The sequence below is a fragment of the Madurella fahalii genome (assembly GCF_045866475.1).
Source record: "Madurella fahalii IFM 68171 DNA, scaffold_5, whole genome shotgun sequence".
Taxonomy (NCBI): Eukaryota; Fungi; Ascomycota; class Sordariomycetes; order Sordariales; genus Madurella; species Madurella fahalii.
In genome coordinates this window covers 1,577,289-1,590,561 of record NW_027263975.1, presented here as the reverse complement: position 1 = coordinate 1,590,561, position 13,273 = coordinate 1,577,289, and the positions used below count along the sequence as shown (strand labels likewise).

Below are 13,273 nucleotides of genomic sequence, written 5' to 3'. Positions count from 1 at the left end.
GGCCACGCTCCCTGCGCCTTGCTCCATCGAGGACCTACTAACGGGGTGTTTTCTGGAACTAACAGGGCACGCCCGTCTTATACAGGGCACGTGCCCGTACTCCAGCTGCAATCTGTGCAGGGTCACGCGCGCCTATCGCGAACCCGCCGATTGCGATAAAGCTGTCTGACATCTGAAAAGTGACAGCACGGAAAGTAGTCACCAAGCCGCTGTTCCTCTCAGGCCCTCTTCGGTTGTCTCTACAATAGCAAGCTTTTCTCGGTGCCCTTCCTACAATATCTTTCTACTGGCGGAGGCGGTTTGTAAATTTTCGTTGCTCTCTCCCCGCCCATTTCGTTTCTTCTCTCGACTGCAACTTCGACCTTTCCCCTGCCCCTCCACCATCGAAAAACCCGGCAATCGCCTTGAGGTAACTTGCGGCACCACGGCGGGTAGGGTTTATTCTCTTAACCCTCCGTGCGACACACGCCTGCGATGCCCATACTCTAGAGCGACGAGCCCTCGTCACTGTGTTATGCCAGCTAGTCTGCCTCGCACCCCGCTGGCATTCCTGGCTAAGAGGCCTGCCTGCAACTCGGTTTTTGACAAGGTACCGCGCCCTTGACAGGCGGTGGTGGCCACAGCACGGTGAGTGAGCCTTCTGCTTGCCTCTGGCCTTGTTTCTCACCGCCACGCCCCAACCTCTCCATCGCTTCCGTGCAGCCTTAGGGTTGCGTCATAAATCCCGTACAACAGAGGAGCAAACATATCCTCCTAACCGGGTTCGCAGATCCGGAATAGTCCCCGGTCGAACCCGCCCCAGCCCGAGAAAGATGTCGTGGAGCCCGACTGCGCTGCTCAACCCCAAGGCTGCGGCCGCTGCTGTTCCCCCGGCCAGGCCGCAGTCTGCAGGCGCCATTCCAAGTCCCTCAGCATCCGCCTCGCTTGTGCCGGAGCAGATGTCCTTCCAGTTTACCGGCCCCGATGAACCCACGACCGTCGATTTTACGAACCCGCTTCCCAACCGCCAGAATGGCGAGGCTGCCCGGCTGCACCGTTCCCCTACCATGCCCATCTTCCAAAATGGGTTTGGCCAGCGCATTGAGCGCCTGCACAATGTGCAAGAGCGGATTGTGCCCCAGCCTAAGCGCCGGAAGACAGAGAACGAGAACGACCCCGGAACCATGCTAGCGCCCCTCAGTGCCTTTACCGGAGCAAGTCCCGGGATTCTCGGTCACCAGATCAAACGGGAGCCATCTGAAGACCCCGCAAAGCCCCAACCCAAGCCCTTCGAGACCATCGACCTGACCGAAGGTGACTCGGATTCGGCGCCGCTCTCCCAGACACCCAAGGATCCTGCCAAGGACGAGGAGGTGTGCTACGGAATGGTTGAAGGAGCCTTGATTAACTGCCACAGGGTCCCCGCACCGAAGCCCGGCATGGTCTCTATTAATGGTGACGACTACTGGCCGCAGGTCAAGGTTGTGCTCAAGCGGAAGGCAGATGACCGAACCAGCAAAATTTACGTGTACGACCACACACGCCACATCTTCGGGACCGTCGACGCCAAAACAGCAGAATGTCTGGCTCCCCTGTTAGACTCGCAACTCCAGATACGCACGGACTGCCGGATCCCTCCTAGACGAAAACGCCCTGGCGAGCAGGCCGGCCAGGCGGCCTCGTTCTCCAACAAGTTCGAGCTGATGATCTACGGTCCGCGAAAGTACGCCACTCAAGTTGGGAATCACTTGGTGTCGAACAAGGTCAATCTTGTGAGCCCAGTACGCGTCGAAAAGGGCGTAAAGACCTTCAACCCCTTGGCAAAGGAGAACAGGCCCCCGCCTGTTGCTCGCTTCAGCAGCTCGGGGAATGGCAGTCAGTACCATCCTCCGCCCGTGGTGCGTTCAGCAGAGGAGATTCGCTCCGAGGTGTTGGGAGTCTTTGACTCCCTCCCAAAGTCTGAGGAGCTGCCCGAGGCGGAGCCCGATGAGCGGATCCAGACCGAGCTGCTTAAGCATCAGAGACAAGCCCTCTACTTCATGACCTCGCGGGAGTCTGAGCAACTGCCCGATGCTGGCAAAGCCATCGTCACGTCCACCTGGCAGCAAAAGCGGGATAGACTCGGTGCCGTGGTTTATTATAATGTTGTCACGAACCAGACCCAGCGTGAGAAGCCCGCTCCGACTCTGGGTGGCATCCTGGCCGATATGATGGGCTTGGGTAAGACTCTTAGCGTGCTGTCACTCATCACGAAGACACTCGAGGCGGCAGAACATTGGTCACAGCTCCCCCCGGTCCAGCCAAAGGCACCAGAGCGGAGGCCGCAACAGCAGTTCGAGGTGCCGAGACCGACATCTTTTGATCTGACGCCGCTGCGCCAGAATGGGAAGGCCACGTTGCTCATCTGCCCCTTGAGCACTGTCACAAACTGGGAGGAGCAGATCAAACAACACATCAAGCCGGAGACTATCACCTATCACATTTACCACGGCCCTAACCGCGTGAAGGATGCGGCACAATTGGCACAGTACGATCTCGTCATTACCACCTATGGCTCCGTCGTCAGCGAGCTCAACTCGCGGTTCAGGAGGAAGCGTGGAGTCTACCCTTTGGAGGAAATCGCCTGGTTTCGCATCGTCCTCGACGAGGCGCACACGATCCGGGAACAGAGCACGCTGGCATTCAAGTCGGTTTGCCGGCTACAGGCAAATCGTCGGTGGGCTGTTACCGGGACGCCGGTCCAGAACAAACTGGACGACCTCGCTGCGCTTCTCGCTTTCCTGCGGCTGAAACCGTTCGACGAAAAGAGCAAGTTCCTGCAGTACATCATCCAGCCCTTCAAGATGGCAGACCCCGAGATTGTGCCCAAGCTCCGTGTTCTCATCGACACGATTACGTTGCGGCGACTGAAAGACAAGATCCACCTCCCCCCACGCACAGACATGGTCATCAAGTTGGACTTCAGCCCAGAGGAGCGTCAAGTCTACGACTGGTTCGCAAGGACCGCCGAGGAACGCGTTCGGGTCTTGACTGGCCAGGGCATCGGTCAGGACCGCATCATGGGCGGCAGAACCATGATACACATTCTGCGTTCTATTCTACAGCTCCGGCTCATCTGCGCTCACGGAAAGGATCTGCTCAATGAAGAAGATCTTGCCGAGCTTCAGGGCATGACTCCTGATACGCCCATCGCTCTCGATAGCGATGATGAAGATGAGAGGCCGGTATTGCAGGAGAAGAAGGCATACGAGATGTTATACTTGATGCAGGAAGGAAACAGCGACAACTGCTTCAGGTGCAATTGCAAACTGGGCGCCATCGAGGTGGATGATCCCGAGTCGGACCGCCAGGATGATACTCTCGGGTTCATGGCGCATTGCTTCCACACCTATTGCCCGTCTTGCATCAAGCTACTCCATAGCGAGCAGCACGGCAACGGTCCGAGTGGCTGCAACGTGTGCGCCGGCATCGACAAGTCTTCGTGTATCGAACTCCACCGCAAACGCGCCGACATCGAACGCGAGTCTCGGCAGGCAAAGAACAAGGGGGCTACAGGCAAGGTCATTCCTGACGATCGCTACAGCGGACCGCACACCAAGACGCGTGCTCTCATCCAGGAGCTGCTAGCCAACAAGGAGAAGAGCGCCATGATGCCCGGCGAGCCGCCTTACAAATCGGTCGTGTTCTCCGGCTGGACCTCTCACCTTGACCTAATCCAAATCGCAATGGATAATGCCGGCATCACTTACACCCGACTTGACGGGAAAATGTCGCGGCCTGCACGGAATGCTGCGATGGACGCGTTCCGTGACGATCCGTCAGTGCAGGTCATTCTAGTCAGCATCATGGCGGGCGGCCTAGGCCTGAACCTGACGGCTGGTAACAGCGTGTACGTGATGGAGCCGCAGTTCAATCCGGCCGCAGAGGCCCAGGCCGTCGACCGCGTGCACCGTCTAGGCCAGAAGCGCCCCGTCCGCACGGTCCGGTTCGTCATGAAAGATAGCTTCGAGGAGAAGATGCTTTTGCTGCAGGACAAGAAGAAGAAGCTGGCAAGCCTCAGCATGGATCGCGATTCCACGGAGAAAGTTGCGGATCGCACCGAGGCCGCCAGGCAGCGCTTGATGGACTTACGCAGCCTCTTCAAATAAACACCAGCCGCTCGACTCCGGCAACTCCTCATCTCGTTCACGACCATCTCTCTTGGAGGGGCGCGACACGTTTGGGGTAAAGAAGCGCACAGTAGAGGGAAGATCCCCGACGGGGACGATACAACATCAGGTTCACAAGCATTGGATGACCGGAAACCCTCACGACGTTGACGTTATAGGCATCAATTTCCTTAAGAGACAAGAAGATTTTCGTTGGCCATCCGACAGGCGGACAAGGCAATGAAGTCCGCAACCATACCGGCATACATATATACAGGCGCATTTTCGGGGGCCAAGGCACTTTTCGTGGGATTTGCAGAAACCGTTAGCACAGGTCTTTGCATGACATGGCAGGGCATATAGCATGGCGACGGTCTAGGAGGGGGGGTTGGGTTTGGGAGGTTTATCTGGTTTGCGAGTGGGCGGGTAGGCTTCCAACATGACGGCCTTTCTTTTCTTTCTCCACTCGATCCGGCTCATGACGCTTCAGGTCCCTGTTCTTTTTCCCAATAGATTCTTGGCAACTGACGGCGGGTTTCTGCTCACTATTAGATAAGCCGTCAATTTTTGTTCGTACCTTCGAGATCCCCTCAAGTCCATTCCGGTGCTTCTTGAGTAATGATCCGTTAGATGGAATTGACCGCATGCGACCACTCCAACCACCCTTTCCTAAACATACCGTATCACGCATGGCTGGCTGAGCGAGTTGATCTGGACGGATGACCAAGTCGCTACATGTCGCGTGGGCTCATCGTGATGCCGTTGGTACTGTACCAATGGCATCCTTACCTTGTGCCTCCAATCCTTTCACCTCCCTGTTCTATCCACATCGGGTAAACGGATATCAAAGCTGACTCTCTCTCTCTCTCTCTCTCTGTGTGTGTGTGTGTGTGTGTGTTTTTTCCTTTGTTTTTTTTTTTTTTTTTTTTTTGGAATACACGAGATGATGCCGATGGGAACGTAATTCCGAAGGGCGGGTGTCCTCACAGTAACAACATTGGCATGGTCACTTGCTTTCTTTCTTCCCTCCTCGCCCCAGCAAAATTGCCTGGCGCCATCAGTCTTTTTGTCAAATGTTGAGTTCGACCTATCTATCCGTAACTGACTAGAACGAGGGGGATTTGATTACTCGTTAGTCTATACGCAGAGAGCAGAGTGTTTGTTGGAAAGTGTAGACTTAACATTAACAGGTATGTAAGGGGAGCTGCGCCTAGACTACCAAGGGGCTTTTTCTTTTGCCGAAAGCTGGGTAACGGCCCCGAAAATGTTGAATTTACGACTTACCTAGCATCTAACAATTCGGAAAATGAAAAAGGAGAAGGGCGCGGGCGCACAGAAACTTTGAAGTAAACAATCAAACCTACAACTACACGACGTGCAAAATGCCCCCTAGCATAAGTCAAGCGAGCCACAATTGCAACATGACCACAAAGCTGGGTTTGCCGGAAATCTTCTCATCTTTTGCAATGCTCTTTTCGCTCTCATAAATACATAAACATGCAATAAATGTCTCATGACCGCACGCCGAAAAAAGAACTACCATCAAGCCCCCTTTTGCCCCATCTCTGAACGCCAGAAAAATGACCAGAATTACCCTCCACCCTCGGAAGGTTGGTTTAATGGGCGACCGCAGACCTTCGTCCGATCCGGACGTCCCCGCTCTCTTTTCCGTTTGTCAGCTACTGACATCATGCACCTAACCACACGGTAGGGTTTTCGGCTCGCTCTCCATGTTATTCACCTCCCGTGTCAAACCAGCCAACCTTGGGTTCGGCATCACCCCGCAATCTCTTTAGGCGGGATATTTTTTCGTAAAAAGTTAAAGTACTTCATGCAGCATCCGCAGTTGCGACAGGCTGAGAAACACGCGTTACCTGCGTCCCGGCTCGGACAATGCGCTGGCCGGCAGAATCGGTGATAGTGGCGACGTCCTTGTTCTCGGCCTGAGCGCGCTTCCAAATCTCGACCTCGCAGCCACCCCTTAGGACACCAACTCTCATGGTCGAGAGCAGGTTGTGAGCGGCGTTAGAGTGATTATAGACGCCACCGTTGAAGACGGCAGTGGCGTCCTTTCCAATAGCCGACGAAATCAGAGCCTTGCCGCCGGGGTGGTCAGCGATAAACTTGCCGACGTCGTGAATCACACCAGCAATGGCAACCCAGGCCTTGCCGTTCTTAGACTCGGCGACAAAATCATCCCAGCTAACGACGGGAAGGTTCTCGAGGGGAATGCCCCAGTCGAGGGTCGATCGCTTCTGGTCGAGCTTCTTCTGCAGCTGCTGTAGACGGCCCTTTTCGATCTCGTTTTGGGGAAACGTCTTAAGGTTGTAGGCAAGGCCAAGTTGCTTCATAGTCCAGATAAACCACTTGGTGGGGTCATACTGCCACCACTCGATGGCGTTGCGGAAGTCACTCGGGAACTCATGATGAAAGCTAGCAAACAGTCAGTTCGTCCCGCCTGTTGAGTTGACCAAGAGAGCTTGCAAGGGTCTATGCATACTTGTGGTAGCCCTCGCCTAGGGTAACCAAGGCAGTGATCACATGGTCTCTCGGCGAGTTCCGGTCGTCGAAGGGCTGGTCACCGAGCCAGTGGGCCAAGCTGTTGACGCAGAAGGTGGCCTGCTGGATGAAGAAGCTGGGTTTGGTCAGCATAATACTTCAAACTGTATTCGACCATCTCTCTTCTGGGCGGCTTACACTCTAAGGATACCGGCATATATGAAACCACCCGCGAAGTCGCCCCAGCCGAGGCCGCAAACGAGCATGGGCACGACAAGCGCCATGGTTACGACAGACTTGAGGAAGTTGCGGTGTTGCCAGACAACCACGGGATCGTCTACATCATGTTAGCAACGACCGCTAATACCGAGGGGCCCCAAGGTTTCTTACCATTCAGATCCGTGATGTCGGTACGTCCGATCCGGCGCGGGTTCTGTTTCATAACCATCCAGCCAATGTGGCTATAGAGAAGGCCTTTGCGGACGGAATAGGGGTCCTTCTCGGTGTCGGTATACCGATGGTGCGAGCGATGGAGGCTTGACCACCAACGAGCGCTGCCCTCAACGGCAGCGGAGCCGCCGGCTGCAAGGAAGATCTTGAGGGGTAGGCTAGCCTTGTAGCTCGAATGAGCCCAGAGACGGTGGTAACCCGCAGCTGGCAGCCGAGTTAGTCCCCCTCAGTATTTCCGGTCTCTTGGGGAGGTCGGGGCAGGCTTACTGATTCCCAGTCCAGCGAAGAAGTAATAGGCAACTGAGAAGATGGCCGTCTTGGTCTGCAAGGGCACCCAATAGGAGGAAATGAGGCCGGCCAGCGGAACGAGGATGATGAAGGTCGTGTTCAACCAATTGACGTGCTGGTACCAGTTTCCCCATGTTATCGGCAGGTCTGTGATGTCTGTTCAAGACGAGGAGCGTTAGCACACGAAGCCGTTGCCGAGCGTAGTCCCGAAAACACTCACGAGGCTTGCGGATGTCGTAGTTCCTCTTCCGCAGGGGAACGTGGTCGGTGGTGCCGTCCGGAAAGGCCTCAGCCTGCGGAACCGTCGAAGACGACGACGCCATGTTTGATGATATGTCACGGGCCCGTCCGGTCAACAGGCTTGCGCTGACGAAATTCCCTTGACGAGGTTGATACGAATTGGCGACCGAGATCTCTCCCCGTCGAGCCCGGGCGTGAGTGGTTTGAAGGGCAACGACGATGTGGAGGCGAGCCAGGAAAGGGAACACTCAGTATGGGAAAGGGGAAAGGTGGCCGAGGCCAGCAGAAAGTTTTATACGGAATGCACTGCGGCGGGGGAGAAGCGGTGGGCGGGTAAGGGTGAAGAAGCAGGTCTCGTTCGAGAACACAAGTCAAGTTCCATGCCAGGTACAGTAGCTGTACTGGAGCTCCCTGCTTGTGCGGAGCGAACTGGAAGCCAACACGAGTTGCAATTGGGCAGAGCAGGTAAAAGAGTTGCCACTGGCCACGACTTGTTGACGCTTGTTGAGGATCGATCCTCGACACCAATGTCACGAGTTGACGACCGCGGCAAGCCCGAGGCGAAAACTGCGCTGATAGTCAGGTCACTCCGGTATCAATGCCAGTGGTCCTCGGCCGAGCAGAGCATGTGCAGCGCGCCATGGCTTGCGGATGCAGCCCGTCGCCCAGAGCAGCCAGGATTCCGGCGAACAGCCGCCGTTCCGCCAGTTTTGTTGAGGAAACTGTTGGGGAGGCGTTCATGCCGGTGTGGGGCATTGGACATGATATGCAATCCATGATTGGTCAGCGACCAAGCAGCGGCCAGTGCAGGCACCCCACCTTGCCGAGCCCATCAAAACCCATCAAAAACACATTGAAAACGAACGTTCCGTCCGAACGGACAGTTCGCCTGCTCCGCACTGGCCCATCTCCGTCCGGGGAGCTCATTGATGAGTTGCAGCGTGGCAAGGAAATGATGTCGCCGTTGGCTCGGGGTCCTCCATACTTTTCCCAGGGCGGGTTTGCAATCACATGTTTCCTCTCTGCTGCAGCAAGAGAGAGAGCTCCGAGGCTCGGCCAAAGCCCGGCTTCGGGGTGGTGGCTCTCAGTCGTGCACACACGCCGCCACCCGCCACTAAGTTACCCGCCTACCGGGTTTGGATGGCTGAGAGGCTGAAAATGAAATGCGGAACAGCCCCTGCCTGCCAGCTAAGTTAAACCTGGCACGTGCTTCGTTTCAACCGGTGTCTCTAGGGCACAGCCGTGCCGACGGCCCTCTGAACACAACTGTCGGTCGGGGGTCCCGGCCCGGCCTCGAAGCGGGTACCATAGTTCCCGGCCCAGCCCGCGAAGATCTGCCGGTAGTTACGGCATAAAATGTAACATCCTTGGCAATCGTGTACTGAGTTTGTCGTCATTTTCTTTTACCCTCTCTGCTTCTACCTCAATTCCTTTTTCTTTTTCCCTTCAGTACAAGATTTGCACAAGATGATGGCATGAAAATTAGCACCGCATTGGTCCAACCAGATTCCTTCCGTTCACCGTGTCTATTAAGTCCCTGGCCCAAGGCGGTATCCATCACAATCCGGCTCCATCATCTCCCTCTCCCATCTTCCTCAACCTCTTCTTTCTCAACCTCTTGTTCCTCAACCTCTTCCTCCTCGTCGGGAAACTGGTCAATGGTCACCATCATTGACCAGCGCGCGGGCATTGTCCAATCCCAGTCGACCACTGGGACAAGATAATCGCCCCGGCTTCTTATCAAAGGCCTCACAACAAGGTCCACCAGACGCCCTTCATGGGACACTTCATCGGAAACCATATCGTGCGGATCAATCAACGTGCCTTCCTTGTACGGGAAGCTGTGTGCTCTGCCTGTGTCAGGATCTGTGAAGCTGATTTCGTACATTGCGTGGCTGCGTTGCATGTACCTAATCAACAGTGTCAGCCTCCACCTTTAATTCTAAACCCCCTGTTTCTCTCTCATCGGTACCGGCTCCCGTGGCAGTCGCAAAGTGCAGATGAATTGCCTGTACATACCAGTCTATGGCGACTGCCGACTTAGCCACTCGCCCGAATCTCTCGCGCACCTTCTCTGGGGTGACTTCGTCGTTGAGCTTGAGACAGTGGCCTACTTTCAAGCTCCGGTAGAGAAGTTCAACAACGTATTCGACCGTGTAGCGGGACTCTTGGTTGTGAGCCCAACCCAGCAGGTGTGTAGTCATGGAACGCCAGAACAACGAGTGACACTTCAGTCTATCTACCGCAATATCCCCGTGCCGGAGAGGGCATCTGCGTGCAGGTAACACCAGCGGGTCGTATCCCAAAAGTTCGGGCGGCCGAGCTGCCAGGGCTTCGGCCGACGTCAGCAACCTCAGAAAGACGCCCAGGGGAAAGCGAGAAGGGGGCAGAGGATCATGCGGCGAGGGGATTGCGGGGAAACTGACATTCCATCGTGCGCAACACCTCGGAATAGGCTTTCCAATGTTGTTGCTCTCCGGAGCCCTTGAAAACATGTTCGACCAGAACCCGCCAGATCCATGCCTCGATCATGACTCTTGCCCCGGAGACCGTCCCCATGTATGCCCTGGCTTTCGGGGTCCAAGTGAGCAACATCCCTTGGGTCCCTGCATCGAGCGTCTCCCAGTCGACGGGCCCGGCGAAACACGTCCGCGCGGCCGAGACTATCCAATCATGCATTTCTTCCCACGATCCAAGGGCAAGCTCGAGGAAGTCGGTATCATAAAAGGCCGTTAAGTAACAGAATTGCTCATGAGGGGTTCTGACATAAGGCTTAAAATAATAAAAAGTGTAGGTCTCGCTCCCGGCCTCTTCGGCGTCGCCGGCGGCCTTGGACGCCGTGTTGGGAGTGGTGGGCTGAGAAAACGGTGGCTGTTCCGCCATGGCTGCAGGACGTTGTGCCTTCTTGCCGGGGGGTAGAGCCCCGCGTCTGGCTGAGCGAGTGTGGCGGCCGTGGCTCATGGGGGCCCTGGCGACGCTTAGGCCTGAGCTTCTCGTGGCCTTGGACTCCCGCGGCAACGGAGCGCGGCCACCGTGATTCCCGGGGGTAGTGGCGGCACGTTGTGCTGAGCTTCCCGTGGTCTTGCACTTCCGTGGTAACGATGGTCGTCGCAACATGATTGATGGTTAAAAGAAATAAGGCACGTGGGGTTGGGGGGTTGTTGTTGTTGTTGTTGTTGTTGTTGTTGTTGTTTGTTGGTTAGGGGAGATTTGTGGGTTGGGATATCAAGAAGAGAGCAAAAAAGAGCGAAGACGTGCAGCGGAGAGGCCTAAGAAGTAGCAACCCAAGAACAAAGACAAGCAAAGATTTCCAAGGAGTAGAGGGCCAAGGTATCCATTTTTTGTCATAGAACTGTGGTTTGGGGTGGAAACCATCGGGATATGGCATGCGAATGAAGGCAAAAACCCAGGTGACAAAAAGGGGCCGACGAAACGATTCCTGTGGCTAGGGGCAAATAGATGGTTCCAAGTGGGGAAAGTTAACACGGCCATGTTAGTATCTTTGTTTGCCGGATAAAGAACCCATGGTTTGGGCGGGCATCTGCAGTCTGCAGAGAGGAAGGATGAGAGCAGGCCACAGGTCGAATGGCAAAAGGTGGCAGGCACCTGAGAAGTTGAGAAGTTGATCACTCAGAAACAAAGACAAACCGGATGAGAAAGGTGTGACAAACCCATGCATGACACGTTAATGCGGAGAGGTCTGCTGTTTGCTTTCGGTCGGTGGGTACTGTACTAATGTGCTTCCAAAGCCGATGATGACTGCTAAGCTATGAAGTATATAGTAGCAAAAGGGCGAGACGGCCAAAGATGCGCCTGCGCCTGGTGCCCATACCTGATTTGGCTGGGAGTTCCATCCTCTTGGGCCATCCGGAATTATTCGTGGCATCGTGTAATCTATTTACATTCCATCCTTTCGCTGCAAGCGGCACCAATAACATTGATCGCCTCCCAGCACCATGGCGACGAGTTCCCAGTCGCCGCATGGAATGGGTTTACGGATTGCTATCGGCATCGACTTCGGCACGACGTGAGCTCCCTTGTCTTGGCCCTCTTTTATTCCCCATCTCCCCTCGCCCGCGTCACCTTTACTTGTCCGGTTGATATTGACCCAGTGTAGTTTCTCGGGCGCAGCAGTGCGATCCAGCCATTTTGCCAACAGCCTACGTGGGTGGCTATCTTCCAGGCTCCAGGGAGATCTGGGCTACAGTACAGATTTCCATCTCAAGGTACCTACGTTGCTCGCCCTGAAGCGGCCCGGTCAAGAAACCGCCGGTGAGCCAGCCCGCTGGGGATTGCAGGTGTCAGACGACGAGGAGTCATTCCGATGGTTCAAGCTCGGGCCGGTGCATCCTGACGACCTCGGCAATGACGATATTCGGAGATCTAGCGATTGGACGACGCCAGGCGATTGTGGGTTCAGCACAACACGACGGCGACCGCGCTGACTGTGGACTACCTAAAGAGCCTTTGGCGCGCCACTCTCGACCATGTCATCGGAGCAGGTAGAATCACCAAGGAGCAAATTGTCGGGTTGACGTTGCACGTGGCCATTGGCGTCCCTGCCAACTCAAAGCCCGAAACGCTGGCCCGCTTCAAAGGCGCGGTCGAAGCAGCCGGTATTCCTGCATGTGCCGGCCACCGCCACCTGCTGTCTACAGTCGAGTTCTGCATGGAGCCGGAGGCTGCTGCCTTGGCTTACATAGAGGTTACTGGTAGCCTGAGCGACTTGACGGTAGACACTCCTGCTATTCTAACCATCCACCTCCGGGGACCAACCATTAGCTGACGTTCTTTGGGTAGAGCGGCGGCATCATTACTATTTGTGACTGTGGCGGGGCCACTGCCGTAAGTCGTTCTCTTGCTCCTCATTCTCTTCCCTTGGTACATACACTGGGGCTAACTATCGAATCCCTCCTAGGACGCCATCTCATACGACATAACGTCAACAGAGCCTTTGGCACTCGAGGAATGCGTGCCGGGAGACGCGCGGTTTTGCGGGCTGGTCTTGCTTGATGGCCTCTTCCGGGAACGCCTCGAGGAAAAGATTCGTGAGGCGGTAGGTCCGTCAGCTCCTAGCGACATCTCTATCTGGACTAGGCACCTCTACCGGTTGATGTGGCGCAGACTTATCAAACCTGACTTTGATGGATCTTCTGGCCCCTATTCCGAGCCGATCGCGACCGGCCGAAGGGGCAAGCGACAATGCACGCGCTCAGCCGATGTCACCTTCACGAGGTAATTGTGCTCCCTCCCGCCCTTTCCTCCCTCTCCCGGGTTGATCTTGCCATACTCTCTTGCGGGACGATTGGTCTTAACTGCTTAAATAGCGACGAGCTGAAAGCGCTTTTCGACCCGACGATAGGCAAGATCGTAGATCTAGTTCGGAATCAAGTGGAGGCTGCTTGGCAAAAACGCCACAAGCTGCCCAAGGTATGCGCACAAGCCGAAGTGTCTCGGATTATAGAATCACAAGAGCTGACTCTGGCCCCCCCAAAGTACCTCATTGTCTGCGGTGGCTTCAGTGGGAGCAGGTATCTAGGGATACAACTGTCGGCGGAAATCAATCGCCTGAACAACGAGTACAGTCAGGAACACCCAATCCGGATCGAGACAGCCACTCGGATCGAGAGGTGAGTGAGCGCTACGTACACGCTCTATTCGCACCAATG

The 13,273-nt window shown here is 55.6% G+C and overlaps 4 protein-coding genes across 4 annotated transcripts; 2 read left to right on the top strand and 2 right to left on the bottom strand.

Annotated features, from left to right (window-relative positions):
• Positions 1–812: 812 nt before the first annotated feature.
• MFIFM68171_09044 (uncharacterized protein) lies at positions 813–4,127 on the top strand (the record flags this gene model as incomplete). The annotated part of the gene is made up of 1 exon (XM_071064463.1): positions 813–4,127. The coding sequence occupies one exon, from the start codon at positions 813–815 to the stop codon at positions 4,125–4,127; it is 3,315 nt and encodes a 1,104-aa protein (XP_070920564.1).
• Positions 4,128–5,956: 1,829 nt separating this feature from the next.
• OLE1 (stearoyl-CoA 9-desaturase) lies at positions 5,957–7,687 on the bottom strand (the record flags this gene model as incomplete). The annotated part of the gene is made up of 6 exons (XM_071064462.1): positions 5,957–6,560; positions 6,628–6,762; positions 6,825–6,963; positions 7,017–7,280; positions 7,344–7,520; positions 7,585–7,687. 6 exons carry the CDS (start codon positions 7,685–7,687, stop codon positions 5,957–5,959), a joined length of 1,422 nt encoding a protein of 473 aa, XP_070920563.1.
• Positions 7,688–9,998: 2,311 nt separating this feature from the next.
• MFIFM68171_09042 (uncharacterized protein) lies at positions 9,999–10,721 on the bottom strand (the record flags this gene model as incomplete). Its single annotated transcript, XM_071064461.1, has 1 exon — positions 9,999–10,721. One exon carries the CDS (start codon positions 10,719–10,721, stop codon positions 9,999–10,001), a length of 723 nt encoding a protein of 240 aa, XP_070920562.1.
• Positions 10,722–11,560: 839 nt separating this feature from the next.
• On the top strand, positions 11,561–13,238 carry MFIFM68171_09041 (uncharacterized protein; the record flags this gene model as incomplete). Its single annotated transcript, XM_071064460.1, has 7 exons — positions 11,561–11,631; positions 11,722–11,830; positions 11,992–12,336; positions 12,405–12,449; positions 12,523–12,839; positions 12,932–13,034; positions 13,101–13,238. 7 exons carry the CDS (start codon positions 11,561–11,563, stop codon positions 13,236–13,238), a joined length of 1,128 nt encoding a protein of 375 aa, XP_070920561.1.
• Between the last annotated feature and the right edge of the window lie 35 nt (positions 13,239–13,273).